Source organism: Pipra filicauda, unplaced genomic scaffold, assembly GCF_003945595.2.
Source record: "Pipra filicauda isolate LSUMZ 115617 unplaced genomic scaffold, ASM394559v2 scaffold89_size2521313_pilon, whole genome shotgun sequence".
NCBI classification, from domain to species: domain Eukaryota; kingdom Metazoa; phylum Chordata; class Aves; order Passeriformes; family Pipridae; genus Pipra; species Pipra filicauda.
The window spans coordinates 1,057,503-1,085,110 of record NW_024105086.1 but is presented as its reverse complement, the minus strand read 5'-3'; the positions used below and the strand labels follow the sequence as shown (position 1 = coordinate 1,085,110).

Genomic DNA, 27,608 nt, shown 5'->3' with positions numbered 1-27,608 from the left:
GCTGGGACAGAGGCACAGCCAGGGCTCCAGAAACAGTGGGGACCCCCCTGGGGCTGGAGCTGTCCCTGCAGTGAGTGATGGGGCCATCACTGCCATCAGCTGCATCCCACCCCAGGGAAAGGGCATGAGAATTTTTTCCTTCACTCCTATGTTGGATTGACCCTGGATGGACATCAGGGTCCCACCAAAGCCACCGTGTCACCCTCAGCTGGGCAGTGGGGAGAATACAATGAAAGGCTTGTGGGTTGAGATAAGGACACAGAGAGAACACTCAGCACTTACTCTCACAGGCAAAACAGATTCAACCTGGGGAAAAAATAATTAATTAAATTTATTGCCAATCAAATCAGAGTAGGACAATGAGCAATAAAAACTGAATCTTAAAACACCCTCATTACACTTCTTCCTTCTTCCCAGGCTTAACTTCACCCCTGATTTTCTCTCCCTCCTCCTCTCACAGCTTCTCTAGCTGTGTTTTACAAGGTTTTTTCCATTCTAAAAAACATTATCCCTGAAGCACTGCCAGTGTTGCCCATGGGCTCAGCCTTGTCCAGCAGTGGGTCCCTCTTGGAGCCACTGGCATTGGCTCCATCAGGCACAGGGAAGCTTCCAGCAGCTTCTCACAGAACCCAGCTCTGTAGCCTCCCACTTCCAAAACCCTGCCACACAAACCCTGCAGGGCTGGTGACTTTCTCATCACACAGTGATGCAGTTTTCCACCATGATTCAGCCTGAGTAGCTCAAAGGTTAAATTTTTCTGTGATTTGAGCATTTTCTGTTCACTTACTCCAGCTTTAGAGCACCCCACCATGATCACTGGGGAAATCACTGTGTCTGCAGAATAGGGTTACTGCCTCCATCCCCTTCTCCAGCATCACTGTCAGGCAGGGATTCTCCCACCACCACTCATCCCAGAGCAGTGGGATCTCTCTGGGCACCCTGGTGAGGACTCACCATCCGTGGAGGCCAGGGATGCAGTGCTGCAGCCAGAGCTCCCTCATCTGCTCTCCAACACAAGTAGGGCAGGTAGGAAATGGCCCAGCTCCATGGGCAAATCCCTCACAAAGGTCTTTCTGAGTCAGTGGCTTCATCTCACTTCATCTGGGGCCTGTCAGAATTAAACAAACATCACTCTCAGTGTGGCTGCTCCTGGATTCATCGAGTGCTCACAAGATGCTTATCAAGCATCTGATGGCGAGTTGCTGTTTGAGTTAGAAAAAGCCCTATTAGTTATTACAAAACTCCAGAGTTTCCCAGCTGAGTCTCTCAGTGTGATTTCTGGGGTAGCACTGGGGGGCTGGTGGAGCCCATCAGCCAAAGGCTCAGGCTGTTCCCTGAGCAGGACAGGATGGATGGGGCAGCCTCCAGCTCCCCGAGATGTTGGAGCAGAGCCACACAACGTTTCCCCAGCACTGACACCCCAGGACTACCCTCATCAGCTCCCTGTCCCTTGCCCAGGTCCTCGCAGGGGGCCACGCTGTTTTAGGGGCCCTGTCTGCTCAGGAGGGTCCCCAGCTCCCCACAACCCCCCTGGGTGATGCCCTGCTCCTGCCCAGGTGGGTTTTGTCCCCCCATGGCTCTGCCACACTTTCTGTTCCTCCCTAGATTAAGAAACCCAGGGACAGATATCATCCTGCAGATGAAGGATGCTTTGCACGCTCTGGAGATATTCAAATGAAATGTGATGGAATATATACAGGATACTTAGAGGAAAACAAAAAGCAAAGCTCCATTACTAGAGTGTAGTGGGCTCCCCAGTTCAGCCACTTCCAACTCGTGATATAGAGAAAGCCTTGGGATATGGAGAAATGGAGAATCCCCAGAGCAGGCAGCTTTACACACTCTTGTGTGTGACCTGACTCCCACCACCCTTATCTCACCGTGGAAATTTCCTACATTGAAACATCATGCAAGATCAGAAGAAAATTTTGACTTGCACAAAAAAGACCTGTTGTCCTAATTGGGAGCAACTTTGGAAAGTGCAGATAAGGGAAAATAAGTTTTTCCCTCCGATTCAGCAATCTTTACAGCCATAAATTGAGGTGCTCCCTCCAAAAATACACACACAGGTACAGATCACCAAAATATCCAGAGGCTGTGAGCTGAGACGGTGCAGGCCATGAGCATCCTGGGCCGGGTCCTGCTCCCCCTCCTGGCGCTGTTGGCCTGTCAGGGTGACGTGGTGACTTCGTGGACACACACACTGCGGACCAACATGCTGAAGGAGAGCATCAGGCTGCTGCACCAGCTCCAGCAGACAGAGGTAGGGCTGGTTGGGGCTTTACCTGCTGAGGGGAGGACAGAGAGGTTCAGCAGGCTCGGGGAGAGCGATGAGGACTCCGAGGGAGGTGCTGAGCACGGGGCTGGCGGCGCTGGGAGCGTGTCTGTGCGTGCACGTGTCAGGATGGGCCCGGGGCAGCGCTGCCTCCAGCCTGACTGCTCCTCTCCTTTGTGTCTTGGTAAAGGTTTCCTGTAACGAGATGAACGTGACAAATATTTTTGCAGACTATAAGGTAAGAAAGAAAAGCTAACTTGTCCTTGTTCAAAAATAATCATACAACCCTGCTGGGTACTGGGAGAGGATGCTGGGGGCAGAGGACAGCACAGGGCAGTCAGAGGCAGGTGGGAAGCCCAGGATTGCCCCTGTTCTCGTGTGGTGCTGCAGAGGAGCAAGGAGCCCACTGTGGGCCCCCAGGATCAGTGCTGGGCTGACCAGTTGGTCCTCACAGCTCCTGGTGCCCTGCACAGGTGCCCTCACCTTCCCAACCCACCTCTGCCTCCCCAAAGCAGCATCGGCGGCTTCTGGTCTGGGCCAGGGGGAGGCATGGGCCTGTGCTTGAGCAGGCTTGGGGGCTTCAGCTTTTGCAAAAGGAAGAGAGGGCAGTGTCCCTGTGCCTTGGAGTGCTGTCCCTGCCCAGACACCCCCACCCCTTGGAGTGCTGTCCCTGCCCAGGCACCCCTGAGCGCTGGTCACACACACTGTCCCTCCTGAGTCCTTTATCTGGGGACAGCTCTTCAGTCAGCATGAGATATAATAGCAGATAGTAGAGCCTCTTTGTGCTCTGAGAACTGCTGCCTAAGCCCAGCTCCCAGCCCCAGAGTTCCTGTTTTCACAGCAAGCCCACAGCCTCACCTCGTGCTGCGCCGGCGGGTGGGATCCGAGGGGTGCAGCAGCCTTCCTTCCCTGGGGGCTGGGGCTGAGCACCCCTCGGGGGGTCCCCACACCCCTCCTGCCACAGGGACTGGCCCTGGGAGCAAGGAGAGGTGCCCAAAATGCTGCACAGCACCACGTTCCCAGACCTGTCGCTGGTCTGAAGCTGCTGTGGGGGTGAAAGCTGAGGAGATGGAGCAGGCAGAGCTCTCAGGGACATGCCCATGTGGGGGCACGGGGATCATCCCCCAGGGAAGAAAGTCAAGTATTTTTCTTATTGCCACCAGCACCTCACTTTTTAGCTCCTCATCTTCCGCGTGTCTCTGCTACAGGACTTCTCAAAGCCCCTAATGAAGGAAACCTCTCCCCAGGCACTTTTGTTATTCCTGTAGCACCTCTGCCTGCTCAAACCAGCTTCACTTCCAGGGAATTCCCAGGGAGCAGCTTCCCCGAGCTCAGGATCCCACACCTGCAGCAGGAGCAGGATGCTCCAGCACATGGGGGTCACTGCTGTGCCACCCTCTGTCACGGCTTCTGCCAGGGGCTGATGGCACCCTCAGCAGGACAGGGATGGGAGCAGAGCCTGCTGTGCACAGATGGGGCCGGGAAGCTTCAGGGAGGCTTTGGCATCTCAAACTGCACTTTGCACCTGTAGAACAGAAATATATTATTTGCAGGGTGGCGGTTTGTTGGGTTTTTTTTCCACTAGTGAAGCTGTGACTGTACTAAAGTTTCTTTCTCCCCAGCCAGGTGACACCATGGAGATCTTGTGCAAAGCTGCCACAGTGGCTCGGCAAGGCCGGAGCTGCCACAGGTCCCTCGAGGGCATTTATGACAACCTGCTGGGCCTGCTCCGGGGGAACAGGATGGAGCACAAGGTGAGGCACAGCTCCCCTGCACTGCCCCCACCCTCCAGCTTCTCCCTCGGTCACTGCTTTTGTTTTACTCTCCCACCACCACTAAGGGCTCAGCTCAGGCTGCAGAACCCAATCCCTCCCCAGCAAGCTTCCTAACAGCCCCTTCTTCCCATTCCAGGCACCGTGTCCTGTGGCAGCAGGCAGCACCACCTCACTGAAAAATTTCCTCAAGGAATTACACCAAGTCCTTCAAAAACAATACAAGAATCAGAAGTGAAAAAGCACAATTTGTTTGTTTTTAAACTATGAGTCTATTCTTCAAAGATTATTTATAATAATTCTTTAAATAAATGTATTTTTGGACTAAATTTTCTGGCACTGCATAGGATGCTACACAAGACAACATGCATAGGATGCTACACAAGTTCACAGGCACTGGGGTGATGCTGTAAGGAGTTGCCAAAGAATTTGTCCTGCTATGGGATTAAGGTTCATGCTAACATGAGGAACACAGGTCTAAGCAGAGGGAGACCAAGAGAAGGCAGACAGGAGAAGCCAGGGCACAAGTGGGACCTGCTCTGAAAGCTGTGAACCCAGAAAGATGCCAGGTCTGGAGCTAAGCAAGCCCTTAGTTCTCCTTTCACTTTACTCGTAGCCTGTATTATAACCCTACATTTATATATATATATGATATTTATAGATGGCACAGCCCTTTGTGGCCCAGGAGTACAGAGGCTCCAGTAGCAACAGCAGTGAAATCGCAGTAGGGAACCAAACCTCTGGCTTGGGGAGGATTCCAGCCTGGGGCAGACCTGGGGGTGGTTAAAGTCCCTCCAGCACCAGGGACTGGAGCCATGCAGGTACTTAGGTGTCCACCACTTGGCAACCAGTTTTGGCACAGCATGGGAGAGCACTCGGCAAAGTGCAGGGTTTGGTCTGTGCTGAGGAGCTGCAGTGTTTGCAGGCACAGCACGGCTGCTCCAGGCACTGAGCCCAGCACAGCTCCCGCAGCAAGGGGAGCACAGTGGGACAGGGCCCGTTCCCACAGGTGAATTAACCCTGGGCACAGCACGGGCTGGGGGGGGTTGTGCAGCACAGGACACAGCCAGGACAGCCTGCAAGGCCTTCTCCCCCCAGCTGCACCCCAGGACACACACCCACCTCACTGCTCCAGCCTCTCCAGCCTCACCACACTCACGGCTCCAGCTTCTCTGGCCTCACCTTTCCTGCCTCACCAAACTCACAGCTCCGGCCTCCCCAGAGTGCTGTGTCTCAGAGCTACACAGACCCTTCCTCACCCAGCTTCTGACACCACCGAGTTAGAAAGATGTCGTGTGTATAATGCTATTAGGATAAAAAACATGCAGAGAGGTGGAATTAGGAATCAAGAATTTTATTTCATGGTATGAACATGCTCCAGGGACACAATACTGATATTTACAGTATAATGAATTAACTTTAAACATAAAACGAATATTCAAAAATAAACAGTTAGAAAACCAATAAATAGGAAGACAAGTTATACAGACTAGCAGGTTTTCCCTCTATACAGGCCTGGCTAAGCAGAACTGCGGAGAAAGGTGAAAGCTGGACATGTGCAGACAGTATAGTCAGTGAAAGGCACTAAGGACCATTTCCCCTCCTCTTAAAGGATCAGGAACAAGTTAAATATGAAATAATTCATTTACATGACATTAAACAACATAAAGCAGAAACCTCAATGTTAAAGTCAATGTTCTGGAATGAGGAAAACCTTCTGGTAGCAAGATGCAAAGATGAGCACACAGTATTTATTACGTGAGTTTTGATAAATACTATAGAGCATGTACTGACCTGGGATGGCAATGGTGGTATTAAGCTCTTAAAAAAACCCCATACAAACCAAATCCCTTCCTCATTAAAACATATTATGGGCCCATTAGAAATTCACAGATGGCCCAGGGCTACAGTAGAGGCCCAAGTGGTAAACCTTGCAAGCCAGACCCCTTGGTTTTACAGAAAACTTCAGCAAAACACACCAGTTAAAAGGGAAGCCAAGCTGATAGAGCACGCGACCATGACAGTGTTCCACTTTATTTAAAGTCCTCTTAAAGAGCAGCTAATTTGTTCTCCAAGACTCTGTAACAGGAGATAACAACCAGTTTCTCCAATCTGCCAATTAAAGGCATGCAAGCAATTACTTATTGTTTTTTCTGTCTCAAGGCTCACTTAAATATGCAGAATACTATTGTTTTTAGCAGCAGGACTGTAACATTAATTGTAAAGCATATGCCCTTATAGTTAAGTTTTAAATATTTTAAATGCAATGCCATGGTCCACAGTGGTATCTTGAAGCCACTGATGTCTGCCAGGTAAAAGAATTTCAATGGTCTTTTTGAAAGTACAGTTCAGGAGAAACTCCCCTTAAGACCAGATCATTCAATAAATGTTAGCACAAGAGGCAACACAAAAAGGAAATACAAGTTGTCCCTGGTCCTGAGAACTGGTACAGGTCACAGATGTGCATTTATCTGCTTGGACTCAGAACTGACAGGAGACTTCAAAGAGCACTGAAGCAATTTCAGTCTGTTTTGTTTGATGAGAAGGATGAAACACAAGATAACCCAACTCTACTCAAGGATGTTCAAAATACAGCCAGCTCTTCACAAACAAGACCAACTGCAGCTCAGATTAAGAAAGACTGAGCATTTACCTCTAAGGGCTAGGCTAGAGAAAACAAATGCCAGTGTCTGTATGTTTTATGAACTTAGGTGACACCTCCTCCCCCAAAAGAGAGCAGTACGTTCTTCTAGGTCATGATCCCGAAGAAACACATTAAAAAACAGGGAAAAACTTACAACTCGTTTAGAATAGCACTGAAGATACCATTCAGAGTAAAATATGCCCTTTCAAGACCAGTTTTAACTATTCCAGATCCTGTCACAGAACTGTTACAGAGCCCCAAGGCATCAGGGCTTTTAACTACTCTCAGTACTTCACAAGAACACACTGGTAACTGCAGAGCAAGGACTCAGGACACCTGAGGAGCTGTCTTGTGCTCTGTCACACTGAAGGATTCCACTTCTCCTGTCAGCAATCACAGCTTTTCATCCTCCAGGTAACCCCAAGATGCCAGGGAGGTCACAGCTCATCCCCCCTCCATGGCACAGGAGCTGCTGAGGTGCCCACGAGCTGATGTGATGAGTTATAAAGCACACACAGTCAAAAGGAGATACATTTTCTCTGTGACACAAAAGCAATGTATCAAAGTGATATGTGTCTATTAGCAGCATAAATATCAAAGAAAAAGAGCAGCCATCACAAATAAATGGTTATTATCAGAGACCAGAATTTTTCTCCTCTCATCAGAGCATAGCCAGAGACCCAGCACAGCCTACACAGGAGCACAGACAGCAGCAGCTATTTCAGGGGATGTTACTGCTCTGGGAAAACTGGGCAATTCATCCTGTTTGACTGCAGAAGAGCCAAATTCATCCTGCCTAGAGCCAGGGATGAAAGAATGCAGTCACAGTGCTCACAGTCCCACAACTGGCACCCAGTCCTGGGGTTACAGCACCCCTGAAATCAGTTCTGCTGCTCAGATTACAAAACTGCTCACATACATTTTAAAATTCCAGCCCCCAAGCACAAAAAGCAGTCAAAGCAATGCTGCAACACAGCCTTAAAAGAAGGAAAAAAGCTCTCTTTTGCCTTCATATCCAAGGTCTCATTCTCCACAGTGCCAGCAGATCCCACACAAACTGATAAAAATACAAGCATTACTAGACACACTTGATTTCTGCTGCACTTCAACAGAGCATGGTCCCTTCTCAGATGTCTCAGACTTTTGTAGTTCATGTTTTTCCTATCCAGTTACTTCCTCTGTACAGCAAGACAGCAAAAAAGGACTGTGTATTTGATACACAATACTATCAGGTTAACAGCCACAGTGAGGAATATTAAATAAAAAGATTTGATGCTCTTAAAGGTTTGCAGCAACCACATTCAAACACAGATCAGTGCAACAGGGGACAATAGTGAAAGCTGCCAGTTATGTGCAAAGCAGGGCATAAATCAGATCTACCAGCCTTAATTTTAGGATTTCATTAACTGTTTAGAACTAACATATCTAGCACTTAAACACACATCTAGAACCCTTATTTCTATACATTTCAACAAGGATTGCCAACAAGTTTCCCTGCACAACACGTTTAACACATGGAATTTCACAACCATCATATATACCAGTTTAATATTATGTTAATATAACATACAATATACAGGCAACTAAGGAAAAATACTTTTTTTTTTTTAAATAAAAAATTATAGCCATGTTAAACTGTGCCATCTCTTGAATTTCATGTCCTGGCCAAATCATATACACTCACTGATTTTTACAGGAATTCTGACCAGGTCACACTACTGCAGCAGGGAGTCAATGACAGCTCCTGGCTTGGCCGAACGTTTTCTGTTTGGAGAGCAGAAAGGAAAGGGAAAAACAACACCACACACACATCATTATGCTGTCTAGGAAAGACAGGGACCAGCCACATTTCAAGTCAAGAACTACAGTGTTACTCTTCCACAAGCAAAAGCAACCACGAGTCACCAGGAAAGCCCAGGCTGAGATCTCCCCTGGCAGTGCTCTCCTCTCCAGCAACACCCATCTGCACTGTCAGACTGTGCTAAACTGGAACAGTCACATAAAGCAAGAAGCTGCAAGAGGGGAATGCAACAACAGAGCATCAGAAAAATCCCCAGACAAGTCTTTCTGGACAAGATTTACTGCAGTAAAAGAGATCTCAGCATGGTTCTGTCACACCAGTAAATTACATCATGCAAAATTTTAGTACTTTGCCTTCTCATTAAGCAAATGTTTGAAGACTTGTGGTAAGTTTGCATAAACAAACTTCAGCCTTCCCCTGGGTAAATCCCTCATTACATTCAGATACCCCAGAGTTCTTCACCTTCTACCCGTCTTGGGCCTGGATCTTCCTTTTGAAGTCCTCGGCCTCTCCAGCTTCATCAGGGATTGCCTCAAGCTTTCTTCAGTGTAAGCTAAGTAAACATGGGAAAGGTCCACTTCAAAGGGCTAAAAAAACACCAAAGAAACCCACAAGACAAAACCATCAGAATCATTTCATATACTGATCAGTGGTGCTTCTGTAACACTAGAAAGACTCATCTCTTCAAAAGCAAAGCAAACTGAACAGTTTGGCTGTAAATAGTGAGTGGTAGGCACAGGCAGCAGGACTTGGACCTGTGCAGTTCAATACATCAATCAATGCAAGAGCAACTCACATCTTTCTCTTTTTTATCCAGGACAGGTGTCTGTTTCCTCATATTGTTTCCTGTATATGCCACACATTTCTGTAAGATGAAAGAAAGGTCTGTTAGTAAAGTCTACTGTACACAGTAAACTGTCTACAGCTTTATCAGCTTCTTGCTGGGCTCAGTTAAACTCCTCAGAAGCTCATGGTAACATTAGCTGGTACACAGCCACTCTTACCAGCTGCCACTCTCCTATGTCTTCGTTCCAGTGAACGTAGTTTTCAATCATTTCCTAGAAAGAAATCCAGACAGTAGTTGTTAGACTTGCACAATTTACCCCCCTAGGTGCACTTTCCAGAACATGCATCTCTAAGGCCTGCACAGGCTGCTTAGGAACAGTCTTAACCATTCCGAGTTGTTTTTAATCAGGACAGCTACGCCATGTGCAGAAAACACTATTTAGACTCTGAAGACTACAGAAGATAAAATACCACTCCCAAACTGTATATATTGGAGAGCCCACTAAAGCCTGGTGGGCTCCACTATGCCAACACCATCAGGACAGCAATAAACACGCATTGTAACATGAGAAAAAAATTAAGAGGAATTGTTTTTATATTTTCTATTAGTTGTGCATCATATTTAAGCTCATGATTTTTCTGTATATTGGAGTCTAAGAAAACAAGACGTGAAGAGTTCCAAATTCAGTTTTACTACTTTGTGATAGTACCAAACATTAGCAAGCAAAACTTCAAGCACAGTGAAAAAAGATTTTGAACAGATCCAGGACATGGGCACACAGTGAATACACCAGTTAAATACATGGGGAACATGATGTTATTATTTTTTAAATGACAAGGAAAATAGGCTGCAAGAGAACAGAGATCAGCACAGCCCTTGTGCCAGGCTCAGGTGCTTTGCCTTTACCTGGTAGTCCTGAGGAATGAAGTTGTCTATGATGAGCATCTGCAGACGGAGCTCCCTGCTCAGCTGCCGAATGTTCTCCAGCAACCCTTCAATCTCTCTCTGATGCTCTTGTTGCAGATCTGCCATCTGAAAACAAACCAGGCGTTTGAGAGGCATCAGACTTAGCTTAAGACATGGTAACAGCCTAAAAGAGAACAGTCCTCTGTACAAGGTTCTGGGGAAACAAAAGCAAACTCTGGTTATAAGTACTAGAATATTTATCTCTGAAGGATAAACCCTCTGAAATATTCCAGCTCGGAGAGGGCTGAAAATAGCATTAAGTTCTCAGTTTCATAAACCCAAAACTGGCCTCCTGCCAATCCAAGCTCCAGCTACGAGCAGATGAAAAGCATGCAGACAAGTTATATCCCTGGCAAGGTTTCAAGGAAAATCTCTCATCTCCAAGACCAAATGCATTTTTCATGGAACAGGAACTCCAGCCACCAGCCAAAGGACACGTTCATCCAGTGACTGAGGAAGGGGTAACGAGGGCACCACTCAGAAAGGACAGACAGCTCAGAGAAGAGGAGGCTTTAGGCTGCAGCAGAGCAGGAGACGGGGCTCCAGCAAAAAATTTCAAACAATAAAACTGCATTTTATTTCAGAAATAACCAAACGTTTTCTTTGAAGTTCTGGATGTCTCAGGGTCTCACACAACCCTTCTCACCCTGGCCTGGGGAAAAGCTCTACAATGTGCCACTGCGAAATTCCAGTACCAGACTTCATTAGATATTTTTGAATTATGTGACCCAAATGAACAGCACAGAAAGACATTTCTAAATATATGGCACTTTTTCCAGCATTACAAAGCTGATGGCTCACCCTTCCCAGCTCCAGTCCTTCAAGGATCACTGGCAGAGAACTTCAGACACTAACCTCTGATTTTGCAGCCATGAGCATGGTCCAGACTTTCTTCAGCTTTTTGGTTTTCCCCTGTGCTTCCTCCTGGAGGTTGGTGTACTTCTCCTCAATGTCCAAGCGCTCTTGCTGTGTGCAACATTTAGCACAGACACCCACACATTAACACAACCAAAGAAACTCTCTGCAACAGTATGAACAAAAGGAGAAACTACCTGAACAAACAAAGCATTTGCCAGGAGCGGAGCCCTGGCTCAGCCAGGCTGGCTCAGCCCCACAGTGGTCACAGTGGCCTCTGGAGGGGTTGTGTTTGCAGAGCCAGGCCAAGGGACACAGCAGGGCTGTCCTGCCATGCTGTGTGCAGACAGCTACAGCACAGAGCCCCACCTCCTTCTCCTCGAGCTCCTTGCGAAGCTGCTCTGCTCTCTTCCTTCGTTCTTCCAGTTCCATGTTTGATTCTTCCAGAAGCTTTTCTTGCTCCTCTGCTTTTGCCAGCAAGTCCACTCCTCCCACAATCACCTTCTTCTCCAATGCAGACAGTTTCTCCAACAGGGACTGGTGCTCTTGCCTAGACAGAGAAGTAGGTGTGAGACTTCCTACACTCCAGCGCTCACCAGGCAGCAGGTCCAGCTTGGTTTTATAGCCCAGACAGCACTCACAGGGCTGGAAAAACTTGTCTTGCTGTTTAGGGTTTAAGTGGGGGTGAGGCAGTGCACAGGAGCACAGGGAGTTCCCCAAGTCCCAGCTCCCATGGCTTTCTCTCAAGCAAAACCAGGTCAACAGAGAAATGTGTCCTGCTGTGTAACACCTCTGAGGGGGCTGCAAGGCCCCAGGGACACCACCAGGCTACTCGAGGCACCCCTGCCCAAAAGGGCCCTGCCAGCACAGCAGTGCCCAGAGGGAGATGATGAAATGGAGGGGAGTGAACAGAGACCAAGGCAGAGCAGCTGAGATGCAAACCAGGAATGCTGGAGCAGCCCCTTGGCAGCAGGACTGTCCTATCTGCTGGGGCAGTGGGACCTCAGCAGCTCTTTGGCCTCAGAGGGGAGAAGCCCTGCACCCAAGGTGACATGCTTGTGGCTGTGCTGCAGGAAACCTGGCCTGCTACACGGCAGTACTGCTGCTCCTCACAGCTCTTGGCTCATTCATTTATGTCTCTAGGCTACCTTGCACAACTTGGTAAAGTTAAGAAAAGAAAGAAGTGGCAAAAGGATAAAAGTCTGTCTTTTCCATCTGCCCCAAACTCTGAAAGCAGACTAAGCTCCACTTTCACCTTGACAGCAGCAAGGGATGATGTTCCCTTTCTACAGTTTGACAGACATCTCACCGTGCATCTCCAGATATTCAAATGATTAAGGAAGGAAAAATCCACACAACCACACAAACTGCTGAGAGCACAGTACTCACTGAGCTTTAAGCAAGTCTTTTTCTCTCTTCTCCAGTTCAGCTCTGGCTTTATTTCTTTCTTCTTCTTCCATATCAAGCTTAGTTTCAAGAGCTTTTCTCTCCTCTTCAATCTTTGCTTGCATCTCTACCATCTTATCAGGGGAAACTTTTTTTTTGCCTTTTGGAAGAGATGAAGAAAATAAATGAGTTCACTGAAAAATAAGACAGCCTCTGTGTAAGAGCATTTTTTCCAAGTTCAGATTCAATACCGGCATTTAACAAAGATTTAATTACATTTGATTAGATTAGATTATGATGGGCACAACTCAGTCTTTCAAACCCCATTTTAACATTGACCAGCTGTCACCAGTTCCTACAGAGAAGCAGTGCTACATAACTGACACTGGAACATAATGCCCCCAAAATAGAAAATGTGAAGAACACCTGGAGAAGGAACACTGCCTAAAGAGAAGCCTGAGCTGGAAACTCAGATGTTCTAACAATGCAGATTAGGCCAGAGGAAGGAAAACAGAAGACTGCCTTGACCTACAAGAGCTCAGCTACCAAGAGTCACATACTCAAATTTCAGATTAGCATCTCCACCACCCCCCTCGGTCACTGCCCTCCTTACAGGCTTACCTGTGCCAAAGTGGGCACAGAGATATTTTTAAGAACACACTACTATGAAAATAGAGAGACCAGAGAAACTCAGAACAATCCTATGAAAACCAGGCAATTAAAAGAAAATTTTGATGGTATTTGTCTATGGCACAGCGACTACCCACAGACTGGAAAGCACCAAGGTTTGCTGTGCCTTGTCAGCTGTGTGTTTACAATGGTCCTACAGCAGCACACATGGGCCAGTTCCTACAGTGTAACACAGTCAGTGGCCACAGCAATTCCCTGAACCCACTGGCCTCAAGGGTCTGTCCCAAACACACCAAGTTTGAAACAAAGTGTGAGGCTGCTGCTCTTGAGGTCATTCTTTAAGTCCTGAGCCAACTTTCACTGTAATCCCAGGAGCACTCAAGGCAGGTGAATAGAGATCCTTGGGGGTTATGTGGAGTGAGAATGCTCAGCCTACATGCATTTCCTCAAATCCACAAGTCCTAAATCTCCCTTTATTCACAGGTAAATCCTTCATTTTGTTGCTTTGCTCTTCTCCAGACATGAAAAAGCCCACCCTGTAGAACCCAGCTGCCCTGACACTCCCAGGGGCCCCTGACTGCCACAGCACTGGTTCTCTCAGTCACACAGGGCACATGGTCAGAACGTGCCCAAGGAAGCTGTGCAGTAAAAGGCTTCTCTCCCTTCAGTCTTCATGGCATCCAGTTTCATTTGTACATATACATGATATGCATCTTATTTACAATTACATTATATTAAATACACATATATTCCAGCAGACAAAATGCAGTGCACATGCACACACATGTACACACCTGTACACGTGTTTGTTCATGTGCACAAGAGCATTAATTACTGTTGAGGCAAGGTAAGGACTCTAGCACTACAGCAAACCATCTTCATTTCCATCTGCTAAACTTCAGAATCAGATAATAAGCACTTCTTTCTGAGTTTGTGGTGCAAAACTCTCACTAATTAGTCTTTGAGTAAGAAGCTTTCTGGAAGTGCTGTACAGAGCTCATCATAAGAGATAAGCCAGATAAAGGCTTCTTACTGTTAGGACATAGGTCTATATATTCTCAGTTCAGGAGAAAAAGGTGAACTGAAGCGAGCTGTATGATCCTTTCACAAGCTCTGCAATTGTACTCTAAGGAGGTGAAAATCAATTAGACCAACCTGCTTGATCTTGCATTAAGAGGAAGTAGAAAGCAAATCGCAGAGAGGCAGCAAACACATGAAAAGAGGAGGAAAGAAAATATGTTATTGCTTTGATCATTTTGGACAAAGATCATTAGCAGCAGAACAAACATTAACTTTGTATGCATATTTCTGCACTAGAAAACACAGGATAATCATCACTAAAAACCCCTCCATTAGAGCAAACACTAATGTATCATGTTCTTATGCTAAAGCAGAGAAGGTTTGTGTACTTCAGAGTGCTTTGCATCTCCAGGATAATGTTCAGCTCACTCTGGCATTCTTCTGCCCATTCAGTGCAATGCTGGATCTAAACACAACACTGGGAGCCTGCCGCAAGGATCATGCCCTAAGAAACAGTCAGAGGGGGCAGATTCTCCTTCCATCAGAAACTTAATGCTTCCCCCCACTCAGGAGAGCCAATTCTGTTATATTACCTGTAAAATGTTAGCATACAGAACACATGTTCTAAGTTTTAACCAAGTTTCCAAGCCAATTCTTTGCAAGGTACATGAACAGTTGCACACAGGGAGTCTCAGCACAAGATTTCTCCATTTAATTACACAGGGGATTAGTAGGTTAATTTGCAGTAACTGGTGCTTCCATAGAGGTATAGAGCCACTTGTTATTCAAGCAAGTGCAGCAAAAAAGGCAGGGCAGGAGAGGGATAACAAAAGACACCACATGCAGAAGGGTCACACTTGAGGACAGTTAATATCCAAAACCACAAAAAGCCACACTTATCCTAATTGCCAAAAGCCCAGCACAGCTTCCCCGACAGAGCAGCCTCCAAACCTGCAGGAGATGGACTCATCCACCTGCTGACACACCAGCAGTTTGCTATTAACTGTCCTCATCCAAATAAAACACTCTGGTTCCAAGCAAGCTTTGAGAAAGCAAGACTGAAGCAAGCAGATTCCCAGGCTACCATCATGTGACCCACTTGTCCCTGCAGTTGTGCTCCTTCTAAACCTGCTGCCACCCTTCTCTGAGCTGATGCTTTCCACTACCATCACTAGGACAAATGTGAGTGAACCGTACAGCAACACCTTCCACACTCTCTCCACACAGGAAGAGAGGGGACTGATCCATCCAGGATAACCACAACAGTGGGGGAAGTCCCCACGAGCCGAGTCCTGAGATGTGATTTGTTTCTTCAGTCTTCACTGACTGTAGGGTTTTTACAGGCACAGAGGCCTCTCTGACCAGGAGCAGCCCAGGTTTTCCTCCTCGCTAGATCAAAATTTGGATCTCTTGTTCCTCTGAACTCTCTGAACAGACATCAAGAACTTGATATTGTGGGGCAGTTAAACCCCCAACCACCAAGGATATTTTTTTGAGTATCTGCAAAAATATTGCAAATCAACCAAGTGTTGGCACATTTTCTTTGCAAGTATAAACTTTGTGCTGTTTGACTGTTAACTGCTCCATTCATTTTCTCCAAAACTAATTTGGAGAAGGCAGAGTCCAATATAACATAGCCCATTTCACATGTCTAGCTGTCCTTTTGATGAACTCATACTGTAGCAATTCCCATTAAAAAACTAGCTTAGATTTTTTCCCCATGTTTTAGAAGGCACATTTAACACAAGTTGCAAACTGGGTTACTTATTATTTCTCAATTGTCTTTAAATCTTGCTCAAGCAGCTTCTCATTCTCTCACATAACTGGCTAACAATGTGCACATTGAACAACTGTTTCGAGCATGGAAGCAGCAAAGGAAAAGCATGCTTTAACAGAGTTACAGCCTCACGTTTATCTTTCCAACAGACAAAGCAGGGAAGAGTGCAACATTGCAGAATGGAGTGTGCAGATTATGGAAAGGTCAAAGCTTAAAGGACTTAAGAGCTCCCACTCACTAGTGAAGGACTTATCCAGAGGTTTCTCTATGACAGAGCATGTGGAGTCTGAACTACTGCTGCTGCTACTGCCTGGAAAACAGAAATGCGTCCCACAGAAACACCCAGAGAGGAAGAAACATGCAGATGGGAAGTTAGTTCTAAAGGAAAGAAACCCAGAAGAGCCAGCAACCTAGTTCAAAAAAAGCACAAGTTCCCATTAGGAAGCATTTGCTAGGATCCCTCCCAGACTCAGCTTGCAAAGCCACCATTTCCCAGCACAAAACTGCATGCTCAGAAAGACACTTCAGTTAAAACCCATCTTAACCAGACTACAGCTTAAAACCACATGCCAAGGCAGCTTCCATTTCAAGCAACAACAGCACAGAACACCAGATCATAGTGGAGAAGGCTGTGGATATCTGCCATAGCTGAGGATTCTGTGACAAGGAATCCTTGCCAGTCTTATGTACACGGCAATGTGCACTTCTCCCTCTGGAAGGCAGACTCAGCTCACACAGGGGCAGTCACTGCACACTCCTGCTAAGCAGCTCCCTTAGAAAACTTAACTAGAGCAGCTTGTTTGGGAGTTGAGTCAGTCAGTTATTTGCCCTGTACTCCTTTTTGAAGGTGGTCTCCTCTTGGGAGGGGATTTGGGCGTGACTTGGTTCTTGGACACAACGGTCAATCTGTTCACTTCTAGAAATAACCAAAAGGTGAAAAATGAAGTAGAATTTGTTACAATTATCACCAAAGGCATGACAAAGGTCATTTACGATTGCTTGGACAGGCACCAAAACGAAGAGAGTGCATCTAAAAGCAGGAATGCTTTAAGAAGAATTTTTTCAACAGATGTGGGTGCCTCCGGACAGGAAGGCAGTTTGCCAAAATGAGTGTACTAGAGAAGCTGGAATTTGAGGTATAGCACTGGGCTTGAATTCTCTGCCTGTGAGGAGAGGTTCCAGGAGCATGGCAAGCTCCCAGGAAGCCACAGCATGCCATGGTACACAGTGACCTGCAGTTCCAGGTTCAGCTACTCCCCTGGGGGTTCAGATGTTATACAGTAGTTTAACACTGATCTAGGGCCAAGAAGACTTCATCACGGGATTTCCAGAGTGCTCCCAAACAAGGGATGTGCAGCTCCCTTTTCAGCTAGCATGAAGATACCCAAAGGTTAAGTTTTCCCTCTACCAACATAAAATAGGACACTAGAAGAGTCAGTTAACTGAAGTTACTGTCCATAAGACAGATGAATCCTTTGCCTAAACCACAGCCAAAATTCCCCTCCAACCATACCCATGGTTATAAAAACCACATCTGCCTACAAATGATCTTTGGTGTCTCCTTCCTCCCACGTCTGTGAGCAGGGGAAGTTCCACACCACCAGTCAGAAGCCATCCACAGCCACCTTGCGGCCACCAGGGAGCCACCACAAAGGAGGATGTCACCACAAGCACAGCGACCCGAGTGGAAGCAGGTACTACACAGGTTTGGAGCTGTCCATCTCCAGAGAGGGCACCAAAGGGCTTGGTTTCTAGGACAGGCATGATAATTGCAGCGGCATAGGGTAGCTCTACAACTGCACTGGTCCCTGCCTGCCTCTGCCTACAGTTCCTCCCCCAGCTCCTGCAGGAGAGCAGACTGGGGGCACTGGCAGGAATCTCTGCAGCCTTACCCCGCCGTTTCTTCCGCTTCTCCCCGTCCTCTCCAATCTCCCCATCGTCATCTTCATCCTCCTCTTCAGAATCACTGGTCTCAGAACCAGATATCTCTTCCCCTGGAACAGAAGAGTATGCTTTGAGATGTGCTTTCCTTCATCTCCTATCAGCTTGTTACTGTGACAGCAGCATTTGTCCAAACCCAGCAGTGCCTGACGTCAGCTTAGGAGCTCCTGCAGAAGTCCTCAACTGCTGAGCAGACAGACAGTTTGCAGTGGCTCAGGAAACTTAAGGACAATCAAGATAAGCAATTGAAGGCTGTGATGTCAGTGTGTACGTGTTAGAGCTCAAGAGGCTGCTTTTCATGGAAAATAAAGCAACTTTCCACAGCTGAAGCTACAAAGTTTCCCTAGCAGCATCCCACCACACCTTCTCTTCCATCTCAGACTTCTCTCTCAGATGAAAGAGAAAGAAGCATTACTCTTTCCTGCTTCTCCTGAACAGGGCAGATGCCAAACAGCAAGTCATGTTGGAGTTACTGCTACAGCTGTTCTGTGCTGTAGCTCTGCAGAGAGATGTGCCAAGGTCACTGTTTAGCAAGCATCCCTTTGGCAGGGTCACTCCATGTTGACAGACTTAGAGTGACACAAGACTATGAACTTACAGGGCTTAAAGAAGTTTCTTGTTTCTCTACACAGTGTTTGAAAGTCAGTCCCAGTTCTAGCTCCACAAATTTAATTCAGTTTTCCTCTCACTAAGTGCATCCTTCCTCCTCAATCAGGGAAAACGTCTGACCTGCTGTTACAGTCCCTTTCAACTCCCTACACCGTGCCAGGGAGCCCCGGGCACACCGAGCCCAGCCCCGAGGCCACCACTCACCCTAGTGCCAAGTGCCACCTAGTGGGCAGAGCCAGCCCCCCCCAGCACCCTCAGACACCCCTCCAGGCACCCAGCACAACAAACCAACCAGGACACCGAGCTGCCCAGTGGCCACCCTCCTGTGACACACGTTGGAGCAGCACAGAACAAGCACTGGTGCACAGAGGGACCCCAGGGGGAAGGACAGGCTCACCTTCCTCCAGTTTTTTCTTAAGCTCTTCGATTTCTTTTTGGAACTGGCGGAGCATAGCATCCTTGGGATCCTCATTAATCCTGGCTTTGTTCTTGATGTTCTTGGCTCTGTTTGCATACCTGAGAGTGCTGATGGTCTCGTCGTAGTTGTAGTCTGCCGGGCCGATGTTTGCACACTGTGACAGAGACAGGGTTACTGGGGGAAATGTCAGAGCCCAGAACACTGCAGGGACCCCCCAGCCCTGAGTCTCACACTGCTGCTCTCTCCCAAGCTTTCCTGCTGCTTCTACACTGAAGCTGCTCTTGGCTACCCAAGCACAGCTTCTGTTCAATCTTACACGTGCATGCACACACCTCTGCACAGAGGCCAAGGGAAAAGGAAGAGATGCACAGAGAAGACTCTCTAGGCTGCAAACAGCTCAGAAATAGAGGTAAATGCCAAGCTGTCTCAGCTCACCATCATGGTTTTGGAGTTGCCCCCCAGGGAGTCCTGGAGGAGCCGTGTCAGTTTGGAGTTCCGGTACGGCACGTGGGTGCTCTTGCCATCCACCAGCGCAGAGATGACATTCCCCAGGGTGGAAAGGGACAGGTTGATCTTGGTGGCTTCCTTCAGTCGCTGCCCTGTGGCTCCAGTTTTTGTCTGTCTTTCAGAGCCCTGCAAAGGGAACCAGAAGCAGGAGTTAAAACAAATCCCCTAATACATCTCCTACCTCCAAACAGAATCAGCTACACCTGAAGTCTCGCTAGGAGCCATGTCAGTAACCACCTCATCTATCATTAGAGAACCTGGGTGAGTACCTCAGACATTGTCAGAGAGACAAGTCAAGCGTTCAGTGACAGCAAATTCTGGATTGCTCAAAGTAATGCAGCTGGAGAAAATGGAGATTTTGTCCCCATGAACAAAAATGTTACGGGCAGTCAGTCCGCAGTTAAAAGGTACCTTAGCTGGAGCTGCTAACCACCATCTACAGTTCTTCCTATCAGCAGATCAAGGGAGAGCAGCAACACTGCAATTATTTTGAAGAGTTTCATAGAGCATCCTCTACACACACCATGTAAATAAGTTAAGATGCAGGCATTGAACGCCTTTAGTCTTGCTTTTCCTGCATCTTCTCCAAGAAAAAGTACCTCAGTGTAAATTTTGGGCTAAAGGCTTGTTTTACCAGCACAATTACATTGGTTCAAAGTGAGACAGGGAGGGAACCTGCAAGTGATGAACTGCATGGTCACAGTCCCCTGGAAAAACCTCACCAACCCAACCCAGCTGTCTTGCCCCAGCCCCTGCTGGGCACACTCACAGCCAGATCCACGAGGTGCAGCTTGCCCATGCGCACGTGCATGTTGCCATCCACGCCCTTCTCGCTGCACTCGATGGTGATGGTGAAGATGGCGTGGGAGCGAGAGCTGTGCTCGTTCATGTTTGTGGCACCAACAGAGCCTGTGCACGCAGAGAAAGAGCAGTGATGCCTTTGGAATTAATCATGTGCTTCTCTAACTCTTCCTGCTCTCAGAGGAAACTCATCCCCACCTCTTTACCCCACCCTGTATTTCAAAGAGGGCAGAGGGATGCTCAGACTCAGCAGCAAAGTGTATTCCTGGGCACTGAAGTTGCAGTACACATCCAATCTGGACTAGCAGAAGTGTTACAGCCTGCTGCAGCTCTAAGCCAACCACAGGCTCCCAAGAGCAGCAGTTATCCTCATCTGTTTCTTTAAGGTTACAAATACCAGTAGCCTAAGGTGTCCACAGCTGATCCCTGAAAACAGCTGTATTTTCAAAAATAAGAGCACAGGAATCCACGCCAAGAGCAACAGTAGTCAGAACTTTAAGTCATTAAATAATCTGATCTTAACAAAGAAGTCTTGCAGAACACATAAACCACCTCCCACTCACAGCACAGGGCTAATGCTTATCCTGATCAGAACTGAAGAGGGAAAAGGACCAAGAGACACAGTAGCAGTTCTGACAACACTGACTGCCCTCACTGCATCCTGCCTTTGCTGATCCCCTGCTGGCACTGCCCAATGTGGGAGGCACAGCCTTCTTCACCTGCCCCTACGCAAAAGGGGTTTGGGACAAGATAACCTTTCTATTCTGCTCAGCTGAACAACCTTCCCAGCAACAGGACCAGGGTCTCTCCCTGTGCTCTGTAAGCAGCCCTTTGCTCTGTCTGAGCTTTAACCTGCCCCCAGCAAGGCTACGTACGGTTCTTGTGGCCCAGAGTCATGATTCTGTCCATATCATCTGCATTGTTTACGACATAAGCTGAGAGGTCTTTGATATAAACTCCCACATCAGGTCTCTCTTTAACCTAAGAGAGAAACAGTTCAGACTGAGCATCCCTAAGAGACCCCCAGCAGCAGTTCTCAGTGGTACTGTAACAGTGCAGTGATTCACCCCTCCAGGTTCTGGTTTGCACATAAAACACTCAGAGCAGATAAGGAATAAACACTCATGCATAACAACATTCCACAGTTTTCCCCTGGGGGCAAGACATGACTTCAAGTCTCACTCTCCAATTCCTAGAACTGCTGAGGGGCCTGTGGGGTAGCACTGCAGGTACAAAAGTGACTGGATGGAACAGCCAGGTGGAAGGGATTCAGAGAAGCCAGGAGTGATAGCCAGCTACCTCTGTCTGCAAGGAAAGAGGACTGCTGAGGAGCCCAACCTCCCACTTCCCTTCAAGTGCTGCTCTGGCCTCAAAAGCAGAATACTGCTCTCTGAGTCCAAGCAAACACCACTTTGAGAAGAGCAGGCTCACCTCTAACCTCTGTGTCTGGTCCTTTCCCAGCAGGTCCCGCACTTCCTCATTGTAAATCTCCAGGTAAGAGACACGAACCAAGAACCTGAACATGAACAGTTTGTTTAGGGAGAATTTGCTCATGTCCCACAAACACAATCACAGAGTGAAAATGCAGTGAAATATCAACACAATCTTGCTGCCCCCTCAAGAACTACCTCAGTAGGAGCCTTTCAGCTCGGGCCAGAGGTACCATTTCAGTTACCATTGTCAAGGTCAGGCTCCTGCTACACATGGACACACACAGAAAAGACAGAAGCAGCGAAGAGAAGCTGTTTACCTTGTGTCCCCCTCTGCCTTGGCAATGTGACCAAATATATGAGCAAAGGAATTGGGAATGATGCCTCTGAGCTCAGGAACTGCTCGGACCCCTTCCATGGTGAAAGTTTTGCCTGTTCCAGTCTGCCCATATGCAAAAATAGTACCTGGGGGACAAGATAAATGAGCAAACTCTAAGAAATTGGTAACTGAAGTTTTATCTCAACCCTTCTTAGCCTGATAGCACTAAACACCTCTATTGTTATGGAGCTGAAATCTTCCACCCACTCCAGTAGCTACTGTACAAGGTTGGGGCAACAGAAATGCTGGGCAAACACAGCAAACGGGGCTGAGACACTGTTCAATCCAGCCTGCAAGATGCCTAATAAAAAGTCAGCTGTTTTTAATTGTGCAGAGTGATTAAAGTCTGGAGTACTAGTACACTTAGGTTCCACATACAAAGAATGCAGGCAAGCCCAATTAATAATGTGGTCAATTAGCAGAAGACGATTATGCACCAACTGCAAACCCAACTACTGCTCTAAGCCACAGCAGAAAGGGTGTGAGGGTTCTCCAGCACAGCCACAGCACAAGCCCAGCTCTGAACCTGCAGGTGCAGCTACAGTTTGGACTAGAGAATCAGCCTTCACAGAAAGACATCCAGAAATGTCACTGAGACCCCTGACTCTGGAACTCCAGAAATATAACAGTTCTTAGTTTTAGCCTAGCACTGCTGAAAACTCAAGCTTTCATTGTCAAGCCATTACAGACTGGAAAACTGAAAAGAATATTTTGGGTGAAAGGGACCTACAATGATCCTCTAGTCCAACTGCCCAACCAATTCAGGGTTGACCAAAAATTAAGCTTGTTGTTAAGGGCACTGTCGAAATGTCTCAAACACTGACAGGCTTGGGGCATTGACCACCTCTCTAGGAAGCCTGTTCCAGTGTCTCAGTAAAGAAATGCTTCCCAATGTCCAGTCTAAACCTCCTCCAGCACAGCTCTGAACCATCCATTTTTGAACCCCAAATTTTAATCAGCTGAAACCCATGTGTGTTAGCACAAGAGCTTATGAGGCATTTTACAAACGCTGAAAAATTTTGTAAACTGCTGTTGTTTGTAGCACACTGTTACAGAAGGCAGTGATCTGCTTTCCTTTGTATAATACATTTCCATGCATAACAGACACACACACAAATCATGGCCATACTCTTCCCAGCTGCAGGAAGCAATGGACTGTCTGTGAGGTAGGCTAGATGTGTTTAAGTAGTCATCTTAGTTCAAAACAGCCAAGTTCAGAGTTAAGAGTGCAGCAGTTCTCTGCAGAGGTCTGTGTGCATACCTAGCGCTGCAGAGCCGTGGCAGCTGCCTGGGTGCTGGCACTGGACAGGGAAGAGCCACTGAGAACTCTGACAATAAGATAAAGCGCAGACTTTTGCAAAGAGAAGATATGGGATAAAAACAGAGCTAACTGACCTCAGCTGAATCTTGTTCATCACCAGTCTCCCAGTGTTAATGATCACAGTGGGTACAACCACTGAGCACTCAGAACAGCAAGTACCTCCAGGCTATTTTAAGTTCACAGCCACAACAGAGACAACACAGGGCCACAGCCCTCAGAAGGTGAAACTCCCTTAAACAAGATCAGCTGGAACTCCAACAAGGCAAAGAATAGGAGATGGGTTGGGATCCTTCACTTAAAACACAGGACTTACCATTGTATCCCTCTAGGACAGAGTCAATGATAGGTCTTGCAGTTAAATTATAGACATCCAGCTGTTTACTCTCTGGTCCAAACACTGTGTCAAATGTAAATGTCTTGGGAGGCTCGTTGGAGGAGTCTGTTTTATGCACAGTTATGGTCCCTCTCATCTCATCCACGTTCACAGCCATTTTGTAGCCTGTGGCTTTCTCGCGGTCGTTGAGGGGCCGGCACCGAACCACCACCTTGACATTGTCACAGCTCTCAGGCCTGTCCAGCTTCTCAGGCTTGTTGATCTGCAAGTGTTTGAAAACCAAAAAACACACAGGGGGTAATGCTAGTGTGAACACAGAATCATAGAACAGTTTGGGTTGAAAGGGACCTTAAAGATAACCCATTGCACCCCCTGCCATGGGCAGGGACACCTTCCACTAGCCCAGGTTGCTCCCTGGGCTTGGACACTTCCAGGGATGGGGCAGCCACAGCTTCTCTGGGCAACCTGTGCCAGGGCCTCACTACTCTCACAGGGAACAATTTCTTCTCAGTATCTCATCTAACCCTGCCCCCTGTCAGGATGAAATCACTGTGTGTTTAAGCACAAATGCTGTCAAATCAGCTCAAGCAGCTGCACACATCTCTACAGGATTGTGAACTTAGGGAGTTAAAACCTGAACTGGTTTATAATTAAAGCTGAGAGAATAACACACATTTAATCACTCACTGCAACCTGCTCGTTTGCCAACAGGGAAACTCAATGAGTAATCCTTGAGCATTTCATATTCAACTCGGTCTAAGAGTCTTTTCAGGAAATGCTTTCATGCTTGCAAGCAACCTGCAAGCAGTTTGCTGGAACTGTGTGCAGCCATGTCATTCTTTCACATTAATACTGACCACACTCTCAAACCTCACAAAGGTTTGAGCAGGGAGCACTGCTGAAGGGAATTCATTTCACTTACAACCCTCAGTGTACTTGCTGAAATGTAATCGTTTAGAAAATCCGAATGTTGTATTATAAAACCTCACAAACCTTTTTTTTAATGCAGTTACCAAAACAAATCTTGAAGCGCGGCTGATGAATCTGCTGTCACATGCTCTCCTGATTAAATAAACCTAAAGCCCATTTGCTCTAGTTAAGCCTCAGACACTCCTCTCGGCGCGAGGTGCTGCGGCTGAGCAGACACCTCCTGCTAGAGCAGCGCTGCTGGATGTCAACAGAAAACAAAAGCCTCTCCCCCCTGCCCGGCTCCCCCTCAGGCCTCAGCAGAGGCTGCTGCCGAACGCGGGGAGCGGCTCAGCCCCACCCGGGCGGGGCAGGGACCGCACACGACGTGCGGCCAAAACCCAGGGGCGGGATTCGGGAGCCGCCACGAGCCCGCGGGGATGGGGGCGAGACCCTCCGGAGAGGCAGAACCCTCCAGCCCCCGCTGCCACGGGACCTCGCCCGCCCGCAGCCCCCCACCGCCCCCGGCCCGCTCGGCCTGACAGGCGCCCGCACGGGAGCGGCGGGGCCTGCGAGCCCCTGCCAGCCCACGCCGGGCGCGGCGGCTCCTGCCCGCGGCGGGCCGAGGTGCGCAGCAGCCGCGGGGCCGCCGTGTGTGTGTCCCGTATCCCATCTCCCGTGTCCCGCACCCCCCCGGCTCACCGGCATGATGGCGATGGTGGCGGCGGCAGCACCGCCCGGGCGGCGGCACCGCGGAACAATAACGGCACCGCGCCTGCGCCGCCCCGCCCCGCGCCCAATCCGCGCGCGCTGCGGGGGCCCCGCCGCCAATGGCCGGCCAGAGGAGGCGGGGCCGGAGCGGGCCCAGCCAATGACGGGGCCGGAGCGGCGGGGGCGGGCGGAGCGTCCTGTCGCCATGGGAACGGCGGGGTGGGGGGGCGGGCCCGGACACCGCCCGGGCTCTGAAGGGGCTCTGAGGGGGATGATCGGGGTCCGGGGGGGCTGACCGGGCTCTGAGGGGGATGATCGGGGTCCGGGGGGGCTGACTGGGCTCTGAGGGGGATGATCGGGGTCCGGGGGAGCTGACCGGGCTCTGAGGGGGATGATCGGGGTCCGGGGGGGCTGACCGGGCTCTGAGCACTCTGGTTGGGGTTCACTGGCTCTGACTGGGCTCTGACGGGTTTCTGGGGCTCTGACGGGGCTGCAGCTCCAGCCTGTTCTCCACACAGAAAATCCATCTCCTCCTTTTCCTGACGGGAACGTTCTGAATTACTCCTGAGATAGAAGGAATGCAGAGTGCCTTAAATATAAACAATACAGACTAAGTGGCACAGAAATCAATTAGCCCCGTGCATAGAAGAGGCCGTGTCCAGGTTATCTGCCATTTAGTGTAAATTCTCACGGGATGGTGCTGGGATCCTCCACACCTGCTGTTCTACTCACCCCGCTGCATGTCCACATCCCACTGTGCACGTGCCATACATTTACAGGAACGAGACTAAGTTATTCTGACAACCTGGCTTTTTCCTTTCATAATATGTCACTAAGAGTCAAAGACAAAATTTTGTGCAACAGGAAAGGTCCATGAATAGTTTCCCTGGCTCCTCAATCCTACCTGTCTTGCTCCCCCCAGGTGTTTCTGCACACCCAAATCCTGCTGGCAGGTCACAGGGCCTTGTTCCAGTCCCACTCCTGCCCTCGCTGCCTTGGCTATGGACAACCAGGGCCTGGGACCCTGGGGCAAGGCCAGGAATGCCCAGCACGGAGCACCAAGCACAGGCACAAACCAAGGGCTGTGTGTCAGCTGTGCTGTGTTTTTGCCAGAGGGACGTAGGCGGGAGCAGGAATGTGGACAGGATTGATCTGGGGCTTCCAGAACTCCTCCACCACACTGACCGGTGTGTCACAGGGCCGGAATGACTGACAGGGCCATTTCCTCACCCCAGGGAGTGTCACCAGGTGAGTCAGGAGGTACGAGGACCAGGTGTTCAAACAGTCACTTTGCAGTTTATTCACTGCCCCGGTGCTGCCCAGAGCTGTGTTGAACGCTGAGACTCACGGACTGAGAGAGTCGTTTCACACCCAAGGGGCTGGGGAGAGAACAGGGAGACCCTGTGCGGGTGAGACGGACCTGCCTGGGCTGGGAAGCGCGGTGTGGACCCGGAGAGCGGAGGTTGGTGATGCAGGGCTGCGTTTTCCCAGGATGGGCATCGAAGCTCCCAGCCGAGGCTTCCAGCAGTGCCTGCAGAGAGATGGCCCATGGGGCGGATGGGCTGTCCAGGCACTGCAGGAGCTGCTCGCTGTCCTTCTCAGGGAAGTTGAAATTAGCCAGAGGGTGAGACTAATTCTTGTTTCCCCCTCCCAACTGCAGAGGATTAAAGTTCTCTGTGCGTCGAACCGCTCAGATAAATCATTTCCAGTTCTCCCTGGGCAGCCAGGTTTGGATGCAGCCGAAGCCAAAGTCATGTGTGGTACCTGCTTTCAGGGGAACAGTACAGAGTTCCAGCTTACAGTGGTCCCCAGAGGGTTCATGGAACTTGGGGTTTTTAATGGAGCTGCAGAGACAATGGTGTGAGTTCCCAGGATACCCTGATGAGGAAGCCCACATCCACCACTCTTTGGAAAGAAAAGCAGAAATTTTATACCAAGTACCATACTTTTTCTGATGTTAAAGAGACACCAAAATAGTGTCTTGAATAAACACTTGAAATAGTTTCAGGCTGAGATGTTCTCATTGCTTGGTTCTTACCTGATATGATTCAGAGATGTTTATTTCCTGTAAATATTGGCTTAGGCTGGGTCCTGTGTGCATTGTCATGGCAGCCAGAGGCTGCCTTCTCACCTCAAAGCAGCTTCAAATAAGATATAAGAAAGAAAAAACCCAGTATATTTTTCCAGGTGCCTTGAGGGAGTCACAAACCTGGCTCTGTGGTCCCAATGCTCAGCAAATTCAAGGGCTGCTAAAACTCTTGCAGAGTAAATCAAAACCTGCTCCTGAGCCCAGTTTCTCTGTCGAGGCTGCCTGAGTGGAACAGGTGCTGCATCGAGG

General features: G+C 48.6%; 2 protein-coding genes and 1 long non-coding RNA gene across 6 annotated transcripts; 2 read left to right on the top strand and 1 right to left on the bottom strand.

Annotated features, from left to right (window-relative positions):
• Positions 1-2,119: 2,119 nt before the first annotated feature.
• IL4 (interleukin 4) lies at positions 2,120-4,285 on the top strand. Its single transcript, XM_027747626.1, has 4 exons — positions 2,120-2,263; positions 2,466-2,513; positions 3,898-4,029; positions 4,187-4,285. Exons 1-4 carry the CDS (start codon positions 2,120-2,122, stop codon positions 4,283-4,285), a joined length of 423 nt encoding a protein of 140 aa, XP_027603427.1.
• Positions 4,286-5,385: 1,100 nt separating this feature from the next.
• On the bottom strand, positions 5,386-25,333 carry KIF3A (kinesin family member 3A). Of its 3 annotated transcripts, XM_027747588.2 has the most exons (19): positions 25,262-25,333; positions 23,633-23,915; positions 21,940-22,084; positions 21,621-21,705; positions 21,065-21,170; positions 20,158-20,297; positions 19,317-19,514; positions 18,861-19,035; positions 17,806-17,907; positions 16,152-16,223; positions 14,272-14,280; positions 12,490-12,646; positions 11,470-11,650; positions 11,101-11,211; positions 10,186-10,311; positions 9,497-9,550; positions 9,289-9,357; positions 8,955-9,079; positions 5,386-8,455 (listed from the first exon to the last, which is right to left on the bottom strand). In XM_027747588.2, exons 1-19 carry the CDS (start codon positions 25,265-25,267, stop codon positions 8,407-8,409), a joined length of 2,193 nt encoding a protein of 730 aa, XP_027603389.1. In that variant the 5' UTR covers positions 25,268-25,333; the 3' UTR covers positions 5,386-8,406. The 3 variants fall into 3 exon arrangements, with proteins under 3 accessions (XP_027603389.1, XP_027603390.1, XP_027603391.1); XM_027747589.2 differs by lacking the exon at positions 16,152-16,223; XM_027747590.2 differs by lacking the exons at positions 14,272-14,280; positions 16,152-16,223.
• Positions 25,334-25,690: 357 nt separating this feature from the next.
• On the top strand, positions 25,691-27,283 carry LOC120325240. 2 transcript variants are annotated; one of them, XR_005567135.1, is made up of 2 exons: positions 25,691-26,894; positions 26,998-27,283. It is a non-coding gene; the product is annotated as an uncharacterized LOC120325240 (long non-coding RNA). The 2 variants fall into 2 exon arrangements; XR_005567134.1 differs by having other exon boundaries at positions 26,994-27,283.
• Positions 27,284-27,608: the final 325 nt, after the last annotated feature.